Source organism: Grus americana, chromosome 20 (assembly GCF_028858705.1).
Source record: "Grus americana isolate bGruAme1 chromosome 20, bGruAme1.mat, whole genome shotgun sequence".
Lineage (NCBI taxonomy): Eukaryota > Metazoa > Chordata > Aves > Gruiformes > Gruidae > Grus > Grus americana.
The window spans coordinates 10,959,985-10,976,336 of NC_072871.1; the positions used below are offsets into that span (position 1 = coordinate 10,959,985).

The 16,352-nt window shown below is 49.3% G+C and overlaps 1 protein-coding gene across 2 annotated transcripts in view; it reads right to left on the minus strand.

Moving 5' to 3' along the window:
- The window catches only part of COL5A1 (collagen type V alpha 1 chain), a 156,266-nt gene that overhangs the window by 32,636 nt on the left and 107,278 nt on the right, over window positions 1-16,352 (minus strand). For both annotated transcript variants that reach the window (XM_054848417.1, XM_054848418.1), the window contains exons 26-35: window positions 14,434-14,478; window positions 12,801-12,854; window positions 10,720-10,764; window positions 9,734-9,787; window positions 7,946-8,053; window positions 7,275-7,328; window positions 6,015-6,068; window positions 1,439-1,483; window positions 1,034-1,087; window positions 30-74 (exon numbers count right to left, since the gene is read on the minus strand). In XM_054848417.1, coding sequence (XP_054704392.1) covers window positions 30-74; window positions 1,034-1,087; window positions 1,439-1,483; window positions 6,015-6,068; window positions 7,275-7,328; window positions 7,946-8,053; window positions 9,734-9,787; window positions 10,720-10,764; window positions 12,801-12,854; window positions 14,434-14,478 — 558 coding nt within the window. The remainder of the gene's footprint in view (window positions 1-29; window positions 75-1,033; window positions 1,088-1,438; window positions 1,484-6,014; window positions 6,069-7,274; window positions 7,329-7,945; window positions 8,054-9,733; window positions 9,788-10,719; window positions 10,765-12,800; window positions 12,855-14,433; window positions 14,479-16,352) is intronic.

The following is a 16,352-nucleotide window of genomic DNA, read 5'->3' on the forward strand; positions in this document are numbered from 1 at the left end:
CCTGCTTTAGCCCCACCGGTTTGCCTTACCCGTTCGCCAGGAGGACCAGGGGGGCCATCACCACCAGAGTTGCCCTTTAACGAATAAACAAAACAACACACCATTAAAAAAAAATACGTATTTCACCATTGCAGCTGCTGCGCACAAAGACTTCAAATGGGCACCAAGCCCACGGTGACACCGTACCCCACCGCCTCCCCCGGCCCCTTGCTATTAATAATTCTGTATCAGGAGCAGCATCCAGTGACAAATGAGCAGCTGCTCGTCCCCCCCCCCCCCCATCGCTTAATAAAAATACAGGAAAGATAACGTCAGTGAGCTCAGGATATTTCCACCAGATAACGGCCTCCCTCTGAGAGATAAATGCCGCCGCAAAGATGAGGTATTTATCAAAAATTCATGCCGACACAAAGCCGAGACATTTATTTTTAAAGCCGGCAGTGCGGTGGTGACAACGTCTCGCTACAAAAGCTTCGCTTCCATCACACCCAGCGATTAATGGTCACTTAATCGGTCTCTGCAGCAGGTTCTGGATCGGCTGGCAGAAAAATACCTGTTTTGCCCAGTGACCAACCGCGGGCCAGCAGTGTGCATGCAAAGTGGCTCGGCGAGGTGCAAGGTTCTGGAGACCAGCAGCAATATACGTGCCCCTTCGCCCGTGGCACTGCCTAAGGCCACGAAGGTGGTTCAAATGCTACTAAAACACCGAAAAATAGAGCTTAGGGAAAGCGTCAGTGGGTCGTAGGGTTGTGCTGGTCCCCGACATGGGGGTGCTCCTTCCCCCTCGGGTTGCAATGGCTCTTGATTCGTGCATGCGCTTGATGTCCTGCTGAAACGTGGGTCAACGCAGTTTTAGGACCTGTGTATATGCTTTACGGTTGGGTTAGGAGCCGTTTGGCTGGGTAACGAAGCTCAGGAGGGCTCAGCTTTCAAAATGCAATGGAGAAAGGGAAATGGAAGGCGCTGAACCAGATGGTCTTTTATTCCAACACTTTTTAGTGCACAATTCCACCAGCGTCCCCAAAAAACTTACCTTTGGGCCAGGTTTCCCAGTGCTTCCCCTAGGGCCTCTTTCCCCACGTGGACCCTTAAAAAGACACAAAATCCAACATTTTAGCCCTTCTTGCTCCCCACAGCACTACACCGCGATCAGGCAAAGCACCCAAGTGCCTGAGCTGCACCGGGTCAACGAATCATCCCACCAGCAGCAAGGGGATGATGGCAGGAGCCTTCGTCACTGCCGCTGGAGGTCTGATCTTGTTATGACCTTAAACCATGGCCACTGGTGAGCCCCAGCCCCAAATCACTGTGTCCCCTCTGCTTAGCTTTAGCCACTGAAGGCCAGATCCTACCCAACGAGGACAAAAAATCAGATCCCACTTTCCCCTGGCCTTAACAAGCTTTCAAAAGGCACAAGAACGAAGAAATGGATCATTACCGTTGGACCGCGCTGCCCCCTTGGACCTGGTTTGCCAGGCGTCCCCTGGAAGGAGAAAGAAATGGAGTTAGTGGCCGGCATCGCAGGCTGAGCTCGCAGCAGACGGACCCGCAACGGAGCCTGTTGCACACAAACTGCCCCCAAAACCTCCCCGGTTCTCATCTGAGAATGAAAAGGACCAACAGCTGATTTTTGGCTTTGGACTCTTCTTGTTTCTTTTCATTTATAATGCTTGTACAGGCCTGGACAGTAATTCCAATGTCCAGATGATATCCAACATCCGAGGGAAGAAGTCTCTTCTTAAGAAAAACCTATCCCGAGTCCTTTGAAACACGAGAAGGACTCGCAAAGACGAGGCCACCCAACTCAGGCCAGGCAGTCTCCTAAAAAACCATCCAACGCACCAGGGCCAGCAGAAAGCTCTTCAGCTCTGCCACCCCAAAACCTACAATCCCTTTTCCCCCCGATCTTTGCTGGTCCCGAGGTGGGGAAGGGCTGGTCCTCGCCCCGGCCGGGACGCAGGCTGGCTCATGCCAACGCACACGCGTGTTGCGAGCCCCGTGCTGTTAAATATTTAAGGAACGACAGCAGCAGAGCAGGGTTCCCGCTCTGAGCGGTTATTTTACGCCACACAAGCCAATTAAGCTGCCCCACATATTTACAAATCTTTCTTCGTCTCCGTGAACTTTGCGCTAAACAAGTAATTGAAGACATTGTTTTGCAGCAGCGACAAAGCAGCGGGCTTATGAGATCTGACAGATGCACTCAGCTTCCTCTAATGGGGCACCGTGATTAATTCTGACAGAAGAAAGACAGAGACGGCTGGGTCCTAAACCTGGCATTGCATTAAGCTCCGTTACCCTGCGCCTAAAAGAAAACTAACGGCCTGGAGCTCGCTCCCAGAAAACACCGTTCTGGCTAGCGTCAAGTTACCACAAAAATACCCACAGGTTTAACCTTCTTCCTTCGGACCTGCAGCCCGCTGCGGTTACCAATCACCTGCTCGAGGAAGGAAGGGAAAGGCTCGCTATGCAAGGAACGCAGAACGCTTAAAATATCACTTGCCGTTTTCTGCCCCAAATCCATCATCTCACAATCTTCCCTTCTCGTATTTGGCACTCGTTAACCAGGCGAACATAAAACAGGAGCTGGAAAACTTTACGATCAACTTTCTTCAAGCTACTAAAATTAGCCCTGCTGAATCCTCCTTGTTCTGTGGCTCCATTTAATAAACCCTGCTGGCATACCTTTTTTTAATTAATTACAGAAATCATTTTAAAGTACTCCAGCTGGTTTTCCTTTAGCTACGGGAGGCTAAATTCAGAGCAGGTGGAGAGGAGTGCATGGGGCTACCTGCAGGGAGGCAGCACACACTCCTCCTCCTTCTTCAATTCTATTTTTAAGCAAAATTTTCTCCTGCTTATTGCTATCATTAATCACGCATACAGCACCGTGTACTGTTGTGAAGAATTTATATAGCACTGTAAATGTACACAGACCTATATTTTTCAAACAGGGATACCGAGGGAAAGGCATCTAAATTCAGATTATTTTCTAGGCACCCAAATAAATGATCTGGATTTCGGTACCTTCACACCCCCCCCGGGCTCTGTCAGACCGGCGAGCGGGGAGATCTATTACCCCGTGCTAATGGCAGAGGCCTATTAGCTCTAAAAATAAGACCACTTATTCACATCTAACTATTGATTTTACAATCAGGTTTTGAAAACGTCCAAGCTCGCCTCCGGCTGCGGGCAGCTGGGTGAGAACGGGCACGGCGACGAGCAGCCGCTCGCCAAAACTATGCTGATATTTAACAGGTCACGCTTCTCCAAAAACACCACATATCCCTTTTCCCCCTCCATTTTTAACTTTGCCAGCCCTTTTGTGCAGCTGAACGGCCAGAAGGTTTGGTTTCAGGTTCGGGGAGCTTTAGTGCCGCGGGCTCTGCCAGCACCAAAATCCCGCTGCCCGCGCCGGTGGATCTGCTGGTGCTGCTCGTCCGCCTTTGGTTTTCACCTTTTTTTTTTTATTATTGAAGGACTTGGGAAGACTACTCGTGTTGCTGAAATCACGAGCTTTGAAAGCTTATTTCAAATCCTAGATGACGACGACTGTAAGAGAAACGCGTGATTCATGTTATTTTGGACACATAAATAACTGCGTTGAATAGCGTGATAGTAATACCTTGTAAAAAGAAAAGACAAACAAATGATTTTTGGTTGTTTCAGCTGCAAATTGGGTTACTCCACAATGCACCGGAGAAGCAAATCATAGATAGTCTCTTTCCTGACTATACGCAGATGTGCTCATAAAAATAGCAAATTTAGTGGTCTCAGGAGAAACAGAGCGGGATTTACCAAATCTCACTCAACAAGGCTTACATTAAGTTGATGGTGTCCCTTTGGTTTGAGCGGTGTGATCCCAGCTCAGCCTATCGGTCTGTATATAATTGCTTTTCACTTATTTCAAATCGGATACTTGGGAGCAAAAAAAAAAAAAAAAAGGCAAACCAAAACAGTTAGTGAAAAATCAGTATTTCTGCTATTCTTAAAAAATTTTCAAGCTGGGCTCCTTCTACTAAAGGAGAGATTTGTGCATGAAAATCTCTTTCTCTACCCCTGCTCTCACATACAAACACACAGATAAAACAAGTGCTATCTGCTGGACTGGGTGTAAAACTGCATAAATGTTCCAAAAACACACTGGGGAGAAAAACGCTTTAAAACGACCATCAAGTAAACCAACTTATTTCTATTTCACAGAGGTGCGCCAGACCGTGCTCCCCCTTAGCCGTCGGGGTGCCTGTCCCTGCCCCTGCTCCCCAGGCACAAAATCCCCTCGTTTCTCCCCAAATTCCTGTCTCCTTCCTTTGCACCAGAGGTTTCGGGCGCCCCGCAGCATGCTCCGGAGCCCGACCTGGCCCAGGAGAGGGACGGTGTCCCCCAGGCACCCCTCAACCCCTGCGCGGGCACAACGTCAGCTTCTGAGCTGGAAACGCAAAAAACCCCTGTTCGGTCCCGAAACTGAAGCAACGTGTGGCATGCCCGGGGGTGTAACTAAGCGTCCTCACTACCTCCTCCTAAGAGCACGAGGCTCGTTTAGAATAAAAGTGAGCAAGCTGCTGATTTTTTTTTTCTCTTCTCTTGTCCCATCATTGCTCGGTCCTGCAGTCGGGTCCCTTCCCAGCACACCTACTCCCTGCTCAATCCTTTTCAGGCTGAGCACTGCCAAAACTCAACCAGTTCATCCCTTGGGGTTTCTCCCCATCTCATAAACCACCAGCTCCTGGTACCTGCTCCGCTCCCTGAAAGGTTCCCCATCCCGGCGGGCTGCCTCTCCATCCCACCAGAATCAAATTAGCGGACGGAGCGAGAGGGATGCGGATGCTCGGGGATGCAAAGCAGCACGTCCCTGCCCCGCTGCGGTGCCCATGTCCTCTTTTACACCACCCGAACATCCAGCCTGAGGATTTTATTGCTGTATATTTGATAAGGCGGGTGGTAATTACAGGGCTACAGTGAATTCAAGGCTGTTGTGGCAGCTGCCTTATTCATGGCCTCCCTCCTCCCGCCCGGCTGGAGCAGAGGGAGGGGAGAGGATGCTGCGCTTGTAGTTCAGAATGAAATGAAAATTAGTCAGTGGAGAAAGAAAAAAAAAAAAAAAAAAAAAAAAGAAGGGGGGTGGATATAAACCAAATTTCAGTGGCATGATATTAATGCAGTGCAAAGTGATTTATATTTTCTGGGCTCCTATCAAACACGTCTGTTAGAAGTCATTTGTATTTAAATGAGAGCAAAAAGGAAACTAATTCCACTTGCTCTCCTCACTCCCTCCTTTTTTTCCCTGTGACCAGAGCTGGCGCAGAAAATGATTTTATGTTTGTATTCTGAATCCTCTAATTCAAGCTTGTCTTCCACAAAATAAAAAAAATCACCGGTGTATTTGACAATCCCTCCTTGGGAACAAAGTCTGTGGAGGTGGGGCGAGAGGTAGAGACAAGTCTGGAGGACGGAGCCCCCACGTTTAAGGGTGTTTATGAATTTAAAATAGCTCCGGTTATTAAAAGGAGGAACTTGTACGCATGTTTTCATCTACACACTTTGAATCTCAAGTTAGGCTAAAGATGGTTCTTGCTGCTTCTGAACAGATTCACCCATCTCTAATAATTACTGTTAATTAAAAAGCTCTCCGCGCCCTGAGCAAAGTCTGACAGCGCGGGAAGGATTCAGGTTCAGAGAAATCTCTTAAAATATCTTGAGGGAAAAAATTTCCAGCGCTTAATTGGAAAGCTGCTGGCTGCAGAGCTGGCTGTGCTGTTCCTGGCATCCTCCTCGCCCGACAGCCGGTGTCGGGAGCCTCTTGCCTGCTCCGGGCTCTCGCCGGTCCTGCGCTCCCCGTGCCGGGGACCTCATCCCGGGATGCGAGCCGGTGGGACGACCCTTCTTGGGGAACCCCTTCGTGCAAAAGCCACCAGAGCACCAGCCCAGCAGCTGCCTGCAACAGAGCGTTCCCCACCTCCTGCCCTTTGGAGAGGGAAAAAATCAGCAAAGCGGCTCGGCAAAGCGGCTCTTACCCGTGTGCCCTTCTCTCCGTTGGCTCCTGGAAATCCTGGGAAGCCGATTGAGCCCTTGGGGGAAGAGCAAAGAGAGAGAGAGCGGTTCAAGACACTGGAAGGGGCAGCTCTGTCTGGCCTGGAATAACCCCCCCCAGCGAGCGCCTGCTGACGCCTACAGCTCCCAACGCTCTTTTTTTTTTCTTTTTTTTAACCTCCTTTTAATAAAAACAAAAATGAAGACAGACCTGAAATGACCTCAGAAACAAAATTTCATCCAAAAATAACAACAAAAAAAAAAGGTCCGTGCCTCACTAGGAGTCGCTGCAAAGGCGCAAGCCCACAGTTGCAGCGGGTGCCTGGGGAACAGGCAGGCTTTTGTTTTTTAGCTCCTAAGTCACTACGTTGGCACATGAAAATTTAACTCCTAGCTTGTTCCTTTCTGATGTAAGTGCCTGGAGAATAACTGCTGCTGCTGCTTTTAAAATATGAATTAGCGGAAGAAATGCAAAATAACACCTACTCCAGATATAAAATGCAAATTAAAAAATAAACCATCAACACCACAACCAGGAAACAATCTCTTGCAGATAATTATGTCTCCAGTGTTAAACAAGCCTGTGGTTTTTTTTTTTAAGCAATGAACATGAATAATAAAATATGATTCTTGGAGAAAAAAAAAAAGTTAACAAAAACATAAGTTCCCAAAGCCTCCGGGGCATGTAAAAACTAGGCTGTAGCCTTAGTCTATGTAGTGAAATTCGCAGCTTTAATTTAAAAAGAGCATTTGAAAATGGCCCAAATGAAGGTGGGCGTGTAGATAAGATACAAAGGATGTTTGCAAATCTGCAAATAGCAGTTTTATTTTAATTTCAGGGAGACCCTGATTCACTAGCTCTTCTCCTTAGTTAATTAGCTAACACTAGCGCAGACCTCTGAAGATATAAAAGATAACGCAGGGAGAAGGACTATTACACCTATCACTAGCAGGAAAGCCAAGATGGAGCCCGTTTACATCCATCCCCAGAGCAGTCCCGCACGCCCCGCCGGGAGCTGGTCCCCCACCTCGCGTGCTGCAGCCCCCGTCCCCGTGCATCCCTTCCCACGCTTTTGCAGGAGACCTAAAGCGATGCAGAACCAGTCACTGATTTCCACCGGCTAAGGGCTGGGAACTATTTTTACCCATCTATAAATTTGTCCTGCATGGGGGGGCGGGGAGAAGGGGGGGACACCGCTGCCGTTCCACCTTGTCCGTCAGAGGACTGAACCTGGCCGAGTTACCTTTGGGCCCTGCCTGCCCGGGTAGCCGGGCAGTCCTGGCACGCCGAGTTTGCCCTGAAACACAAATAAAAGGGTGTTAGCGTAGGAAAGAGAGATCTTGCGAGCAGCTTCAGATTTGCACCGGCAGAAAGGGGAGATGCCAAGGGCAGAGAAGTCAAGACCAAAGCAGGTATCACACGGGTGGAATAAAGCTGTCGGGGCACCGCGATCATCCTCCGCCCTCCCTGGGGGGAGCCCAGTGGGTTCGATGCAGAACGAGCGCTGTAAATGTGTTGGGGACCGAGCGGGGACCGGTTATTTTTTGCTCTCCTTTTGTTTCAACTGGATGCACCTAGAAAGCAGACCGGAGTCCACGACACTTTCAATTGCTCCGTTTTTTCCTCCAGTCTTTTTTTTTCAAGATGTTGCCCCCAAGCAGATAACCCTGAAGAGACCAACGCCTCAATGCTGCCGCAGTAAAACCATCTCCCCTGGGTCTCCTCTGGACTTTGTGTTGAACAACTCAGGCCAGCCTTCGCACAAAGCACCCACAGCTCATCTTCATCCCTCTGCCCTGAAACTGCCCCCCCACCGCCACGGTGGGCGCTGCCCTGGCCACCCACCCGAGACACCCAAAGAAAAGTGGGTTTTACTCTAAAACATCCCTGGGTGATTCCATCCTTGAGACTCACCTTCTCTCCAGCAGGACCAAGAGGACCGGGATCTCCATTGGGGCCAGAGCGACCTTTGGGACCTTCAGGACCATCCTCACCCCGGGGGCCAGGAGGTCCAATTTCCCCCTGTTAATCACGAGACAAGCGTCGATGAGGCGGGCAGGTCCCAGACCCTGCGTTTGCTGACAGCAATACCCTCAACAACTGCAATCAGATACTCCACGGAGCTGCTGATACAACTCGTGGAGAAAGCCGGTCCTCACCAAGAGGCTCAGACGAGATGGTCATTGAGTACATTGCAGAGCGTTATGAGAGCACCAAGCGCTCATTCACACAGCCTGGCCATTCTCTCCCACAACAGCCGTCTCTTCCTGTGGCCCAATTATCCCATCTACACGCAGCGCCTCTCCACCGAAACAGCCTTCATTAGCTCCGATTGCAACGCACCCTTTTACCCACCTCCCCGTTCCCAAATCGCAGTCTGATGTGCAAGCAAGCCCTGGGAAGTGTTTAATTGAGGGCTGAACTGGGCAACTGGAGAAGAAAGACCAGGCTGGAGCTTTTGTGCTGAAAATCATTAGGAAATCTGAGAGCGGAGAGGACCGAGCTATTAGCGTGAGTTGTTGTGACGCTGCAGGCTTTGGCACACAAAGCAACAGTTGTCGTTTTGTCACGCAGGGTAATAGGAGATGCTTCCACGCTGCAAACACAGGCAGCCTTCTTCTCGCTCCCCAGAAGCTGGGTGGACGCAGATTTATCTGCGAGGCTCTCGAGTACCCCTGGTCCTTTCGCTGCTCATCATAAAACACAAAGAGCTTGGTGGGGGGAACCGGAGGCGGCAGCTTTGTTTGAAGGAGCTAATGTCTACCTGCATTTGGCGAGGATGGGAGTCGCCTCCCTGAGATGCCGCCTTTGCTCCTTCCTTGGCAAGGAGTGGGGGCTGCGGAAGCTTTCAATTATTTCCATTGCTCAATTACACAATTAAACACCAGGAGAAATGGAGGATTTGAGGTCTACTTTTACAAGCCTTCATGCAAGGGATTAATCTTTCCTTTAAACATGGGGACGAATGACGGCAGAGCTCTCCTGATCCCTGGGCGGGCTTCAGAGCTCGGGGGGATGCCCAGACCCAGGCGATGCATCACTCGGAGAGGGGACGAGGACAGGCCCCTGTCCCCAAGAGCTGGCGCAGAGGACGGACAGACGTGCTGCAAAGCCAGGAGCTGCAGCCGCTGCCGGCAGCCGCGCGTGATTTGGGGTCCTGGTGGTCTGTGTGTTCCACCGATTTTAAAAGCTTTTGTGACCAGGCAACGTGCCCTGCTGCTGAAGAGACGAGTCTAACATAACACTGCACCCCTGGCCGTTTTCACAGCGCTGCTTTGGTTTCTATTAAAGTGTGTTCCCAGAAACTTGATGCTTCACGTTGATGGTATGGAAGCACATTAGACTCAGCAAATAAAGATGCCTACCAGACCCTAGATGTAATATTACGGGGGGAAAAGAGATACTGGAAATAAATATATGATACAGCTGCATCACGCAGTATTCCTAGCAGTCAAAGCAGCAAGACAGGGCCCTCTACTATTACTCAGTTTTATTTTACGTTCAAGATGGGACTAGCAAATTTAGGGATTTACAACTGCTGTGCTCGACGTGAACGCGAAACTCCCGAGTTCCTGCCTCGGGATCGGACGTGCCAGAAGGACTCCGCCAAGAGCCCACCTCGCCGCTCTCCCGAGCCGCGTTCGCACGGTAACGCACGGGCTTGAAAGGCAAAGCATCACCGGATCACATCGGTCACCTTACCCGGTCTCCTTTGATGCCCATATCGCCTTTGAAGCCAGGGAAGCCATCTTCACCCTAAATAACAGAGGGGAAAAAACAGACAAGGTGTATAGATGGGGAAAAAAAGAAAAAAAAGGCTTCTCTAGCCTCACCGTATGGCCCCTACCCGGGCGGACAAGATCAGGTCCCCGACTGCCCATCGCACTGGCTTCTGTAACTCTGTGGTGTGCACGAACGGGCGTGAAAACCCAGCCAGGCTGCGACCACCGAGGTCCCCGAGGGATGGCAGCAAGTATTCCCTACATCCCGTCCTGGGCGCAAGTCAAGATCACAAATCTGGCCCGATGTGAATAACAACACCCTGCCGGTACTGGGAACCAATTATTTCTAAGTACAACTGGTTTTATTTTCACGGGGGATGTTTTACACCGTGCTTCGAGGCAACCTCTAGGACAGTGGCAGTATTTCTTTCAGCCAAGAAGGTTTAATTGCAGAGCTCAAATCAATAATGTATTTCATCCTACAGCAAATCTCTCATAGGCAACGAAGACACAGTTCCCAGAAAGACTTTTAAAGTTTGGAAGAAGATCTCTGCCAGGATTCCCTAGCTAAAACTGCCGGCTTTGCTGCTGAATTGCTGGGGGCAGGAGCGAAGGAACACGGATCTGTCTTCAGCTCCACTCAGTCACTCAAGATGCAAATTTTGTCAGGAGGAAATCATCCGGGTGCCGGACCCTCAGCTATCAGTAATCAGCAAAGAGCTGGAAACCTGAGCGTGCTGCGGAGGACTCCCCGGTCCAAGCCAAGATGTGGCAGAACATCACGGCCGGTACCCAGCCTGTGCCTGCTCCAAACCCGAAGAGGTTACCAGTCCTTCGGGTGCTCAGCCATCCTGCTCGTCTAAGAGAAACCTCCGCGCCGGAGAAAACGTCACGGGCGGCATCCTGCAGGACGGGTCTGCAAAAATGCTCGGAGAAAATCAATCCAAATGTACGGTGTTAACTCACCTTTTCACCTTTGGTGCCTTTCAATCCACGAACACCATCTGCTCCCTTGCAGGAGATAAAACAAGACGTTACAAGGGTGTAGGTAAGCTTAAGAGTAACGAATCATTAATCATGCTGATTTTTGCTTTCTCTTCTGTTGACAACGGTAACCCTGCAAACTGTGTTGTTCCTAAACATATTGCTAATCAAATACCAGCCGCTGACATCTGGCTTTTGGGTCACTAGCATGCACCTTACAGTCACAAACCTCTGCTGACTTGATTCGGCAGGTGGAGTCGGTGGTCTCTGCCCAGGAGTTATGCTTCCAGGGGTAAAACTCACTACGAAAAGTTTTTCTGCGTGTATTTTTTAAAAAACCCCAGCAGTTCCACAAACACCTTGCCGGCACACTGAGTCCACTCGAGTATTCACAGAAAAAACAGTGCTCAAGCCGCGCGTGGAAACTTGGGAACTGAGTCCATTGTAAAACCTCGGAGCACGTCGCCAGAGATTTCCGTGCTGCTCTGCAGCAGGTAGCAGCGCCGTGTCCGACACCCCCAGCAGTTAAGCTTGGCTCTGTTTGACCACGGTGCTCACCTCTGTGCACGCATTATTTTTTTTAAAGTACCTTCAGGCACCAAAAGGAAGGGGGGGAAGGAAAAAAAAAAAAGTAACACGACTGGTGTGGGCATTTGTGACACGGTGCAGAATCCAAAGCTTCACTGAGGCAATCGGTCCGTGGGGTCCAGCCTGGAGGTGAGGTGCTGAGTATGGTCAGGATCTGTCCCCTGCTACGCACCAGCGTAAACCTGTTGGACCCCCACGCTTCCCATCTATCCTGCCCCTTGGGATAAACCATCACCCTCAGGTATCTACACCAGCTGTACTGTGCAATGCAATTCTTACAATAAAAACAGGCGGCTTTGGGGTTTTTTGGTTTTTTTTTTAGGAATAATATTTTGCTTAGGGTATTTTAATTTTTTTCTTCTCTTTAGCATGTCAAGAAAAAGTATAATTAAAAGTACATCAAAATCTGTGCAGCAGCATAGGGTTCTGGTAAGCGAGGCAAGATCTAAAAGTTATTTATAGCTGCAAACCCAACGAGACACACTTTTTTTCTGAACTGGAGGCTCGTGCAGTTAACAGAACGCTGCTTGTAGGAAGCAAAATTGCGTCTGTACGCACTACGGGTTTGGTGCATGACACACTTTCTCCAGATCATTCTAATGTGGAACAGTTCCACTTTAGCGGTAAACACAACAGCAAACCATTCCCTAATGGACCACTACATCTCAATCTGCAGCCTTGCAATAAATGAGATGGAAGCTTGCTTCGGCTAAATACATCCCGCTTACGTTTCGAAGGCAGAACAGCAAATGGGTTTCTGCTACTGAAAAAATATACAAGGGCTTTTAAGAGGGGTTTTAACGTCACCCATAGTCAGGCCCCAAGCTGTGTTTGTATCTGCTCGCACAGACCCCTGCAGATTCACTGCACCTTCGGGATGCAGGATGCATCTGCACCTGAACTAATACATCTCGATGGGCATAACAGCCACAGCTGAATGGGGGAAAAACACCCACCGCCGCCTTATCAGCATGCAAGCGCTGCAGGCAGCAGGAGCGAGGAAAGAGCTGGAATTCAGTCGAGTGAAAAAGCACATTGGCGAGACGCGCAAGCTTCGTCTAACAAGGTTTTGGATCAGGAGCATGAAAAGCTTGCTTTGTTTTAGTAATAGGCTATTTTGTTTTATTAACAAGCCTTGTTAAAGTTTTCACATTCTGGCTGAGATTTACTTTGGTTGTAAACTGGAAATGATTGGAATGGGACCGAGCCATGCTCACTTAGAATTAAAAGAGAAGTCTCTCCAAAGCGCTGAACGATGCTAGGAGGGGGGTACTGGAGAGCAGGGGGCTTGTAATCCTCATGGCCTGAGAGAAGACGCTGGCCAAGGCTCGCTCGAGCAGTAAATATGGTCAGTGGCGGCCCTCAGCATCCTGGTAGGGCATCCGTGCCCACCGACAGCGTTCATCTCCAACACAAGCCAGAGAATTCGAGTTGAATGAGCAATGCCACGGACGCTGTTTCTGCATCCTCCTTACCTTGACTCCGCGTGGTCCTGGATAACCGATGGGGCCCTGAGGACCTGGTGGACCCTGGGGTGAAAAAAACGCAAACAAGAAAAACACATCAGAAATCAATATGAAGGTGCAGCAGTAAGGAGAATGCGTGGAAGATAAAATATCCCAGCCACCTAGCTGCTCCAGACTGGGTGGAAATGGCAGCGGCCAGCTGGAAATAGCTCAAAATAGCAGAGCGCACTACAGGAACATCACCTCGGGTAGGTGCACCGGGCTGAGCCAACGGCAAAGATCCACACAATAGGAAAGGAGGATGAGAAGAGTCAGGAGAGCAACAACTTGTTAGAAAGGGGATTTATGCATAAGATTGCTGATTTGTGTTTTGGATTAAAGAAAAGAACAACTTCTCTGAAAGAGGAAGAACACGTTCTGCTGTGTGTCCCCCCCTCCCAAACCATCCAGGTTTCACAGTGACAGCAGAGCTTGTGGTGACGACGATCACAGAGAGGAGTCATTGCTTGAGGCACAAGTCTCGGGGTGACATCCTTTGGCCTCTGCTGCGTGGGAGAGGAGATGCCCACAAAGCTCCTTTCGGGCACCGAAAGCTGCAAATCCCCAAGGACACCACGAGCTGTGCTGGACACGGGGCCTGATACGCACCCTGCAAAATATCTCCTTCCCACCCTTACTGCCACGCTGCCTTATACCTGCAAATAAATCACGTTCTTTTAGCTTTTATTTTGCTCAATGCCCTAACTAAACAAACACCCCTCCGCTTCTCCCAGCCTGCGACGGACAGCTTTTTCCAGCCTGACAGCCAGACGGAGCCGACAGGTCCACCAGCATCCCAGCCCTCGCACGAGTGTTGGCTGGAGGAGACCTGCAGCACCAGCGCTGCTCCAAGATCACCTCCCTGACGTTTGCTAAAAGGTCTCCCAGCACGGGGAACACCGGCACAACCACTTATTGGCTTCTCATATTCTGCAGAGGCCAACGTTTGAATTTTCGGCCTCGTGTGACACCAGCCAGACAAACGGCTGCGGCCGCGGGTTGTGCTCCCTGCAGCACTCGCGCAAGGCTCGAGTGGACGTCCATCAAACCGGACTGCGCTCTAAACAAAGACATTTGACAAATGTAATGTTTTTCAACTGAATGGGACACAGCGGGAATGCAGATGGTAAATCTCCCAGACAGACGGATGACTCTATAATTCAAAGACTCTAGCCTCCAGCAATATTCTCAAATATATTGTTAAAGAGGGACTTTGAGGGGGAAGGGAAGAAAAAGGAAGACCAGGAATACAAAAAGAGTTATTTTCTGCGTTCCCTGTGCCACAAAAGATATTTATTTGTGTCTGATTAAGAGAAGGTTTCCCTTCACAGTTTCACTTTTCATGTCCACTGGGCTACGGAGCACTGCTTGCCAGGAAAGCTGGGAGAAGTTAAGAAAAGACCAGCCCAAGCACCAGAAGAGACTCCCAAGCAGAAAAAAGCCGGGCTCAGCTTTCTAATTTCCACAGGGTTTGCTCCTCACCAGCTCCGCTGACCCACATCCCCTGGCTGCCCGGCCATCCCTGGCACCCCATGGAGATCTGTCTCCATCCAGCTACCGTGACCTCCCCCTTAGCAGTGACGAGGCTCTTGTTGACACTTACCTGACTCCCCTTCTCTCCAGGAGGACCTTCCTTGCCAGGATGACCCTGTTAATAAAAGAGACAAAGAGGGAAATGGGTTGAGTGCACACCTAATGCTTCAGAAGCCAACGAGCTCGCTCGGGCAGCTATGATGTATTTGTGAGGGAAGAGGTGCTCTCCAGGAAGCTCTTTCTGATACAAGTAGCCCCCCTGAAGCCAACTTGCAAGAGTAAGCTTTCCCCAAAAGGAAGAGAGCTGCATTTGGCTCCTTAGTGGTATTCTACCTGGTTATTTTAGACTTTTACTCTTCACCACCTTTCACCAGAGGAGTGCAAACCATTTTGCAATACTCTTCACGTATTAGAACACCTCAGTGAGTTCAGCAGCAAGCAGCATATAAATTTTGCAGATAGGAAAACAGATAAAATTAACTCCGTGTGTTAGCAAACTTGTGAAGGTCACAAGATGCCCAGACTGGTCAGAGCCCCTCATTAATTTCCTAATTCCTAGAGTCCATTACAAGATGTCATGACAAATGCTCAGCTAACCTGCATCCCCGCTAGACGCTGGCTGGCTGGATGCTGGCCAGCATTCCTCTTGGGATCTGATGCTGAATAACTCAACATCCAAGAGTTTCCAACACATTCTCCTTCACAGCCCATAGAAGCCTTTTGCTGGGATTGCAGTCAGTAGAAAAGAAAAGTGTGAATTGCCTCAGATGTAGCCTGGGGTTAGTGAGAAATGGGGGAAATCCATGAAAGTAGTTTTTAGTGTTCTCCTACTGTCGGGACCAAAACAGAGTCAGGATGGAAGGTGACTCTTTGGTTGGCAATGTCTGTACAAAAGCAATAAGCCCCCCGCGAGGGCACTCACTGCACACCCAGGGAACTTTTTCTTATAGAAAGACGATGAGAGCACATCCAGCTGCTCTAAAGCCACCAAGACCTTCTGCACTCAATGGTTTCTTTACTTATGAACTCCCTTCTAAATACACAAATGACTTTCTGGCAATATAACGAGTAAAATCGTGAGACCGTTTTCCATCATCAATCTCCAGAACGGGAATGTCAGACAAGCCAGATTTCATAAATCAAGCTAGTTTAATAAAAAAACAAAATGACAGCTGTCATTTGTACACCAACAAAACGTAGGAGAAAATACAGTCTGAATTTGTCCTGTGTTTAAATGCCACCGAGAGCATGAGTGCACAAAGGGGGACATCTAACCGTGCCTGCCTTCAGCTCCTGATATCTGCGCCCCAGGGGAGGCAAAACGAAGAGCAGCAAGATTTCAGAAGCCCTTGTCCACTCTACACTAAATCATCACCATTTGCAAAATGCCCATCTCCATTACTGCTACTAAGATCAAAAACTGATGAGCAACTCGGCTGGCTTTGGCAGCGAGATGCTCCAGGCCCTCAGGGATTTTCAGATGTCTTCCGAGACCAATTTCTATAAAGAGAACACAGGCGGGTTTTTGTCCTTGGAAAGAGCAACTCACCCGCTTACGAACCTACAAACTGTCTGCAAACTACACGGCTACCCGTGGTGAAGGACCTGTGTCCATGCAGACCCAAACGTGCTCAGTTTGCAGGTCTTATCCAGCCTTCGGTCTGCATAAAAATAGACCTGGCATCTTCTCCCGATGAACATCCCTGGAGGCTGCTGTAGGAATTTCACATCGAAAGCTACAGCCTTAGAGATGGTCTGGGCTTTGCTTTAGCTGCTCTGTTGATTCAGTTAACAGTTGTACGAATGTTCGGAATGCCCTCCGTAGGAACGATAATCCCAAGGTGGGAAATGTAATTTTTTTTTTTTTTTTTGCCATACTCTGCATTTGCATTAGCGGAATGTAACTATTTTACATTTGTCATTCTTAAAACCAGGTGCCTCTGAGCTGTGTAAAAATGAGATCAGGTCTAAAGGCCGAAGATTTTTTAA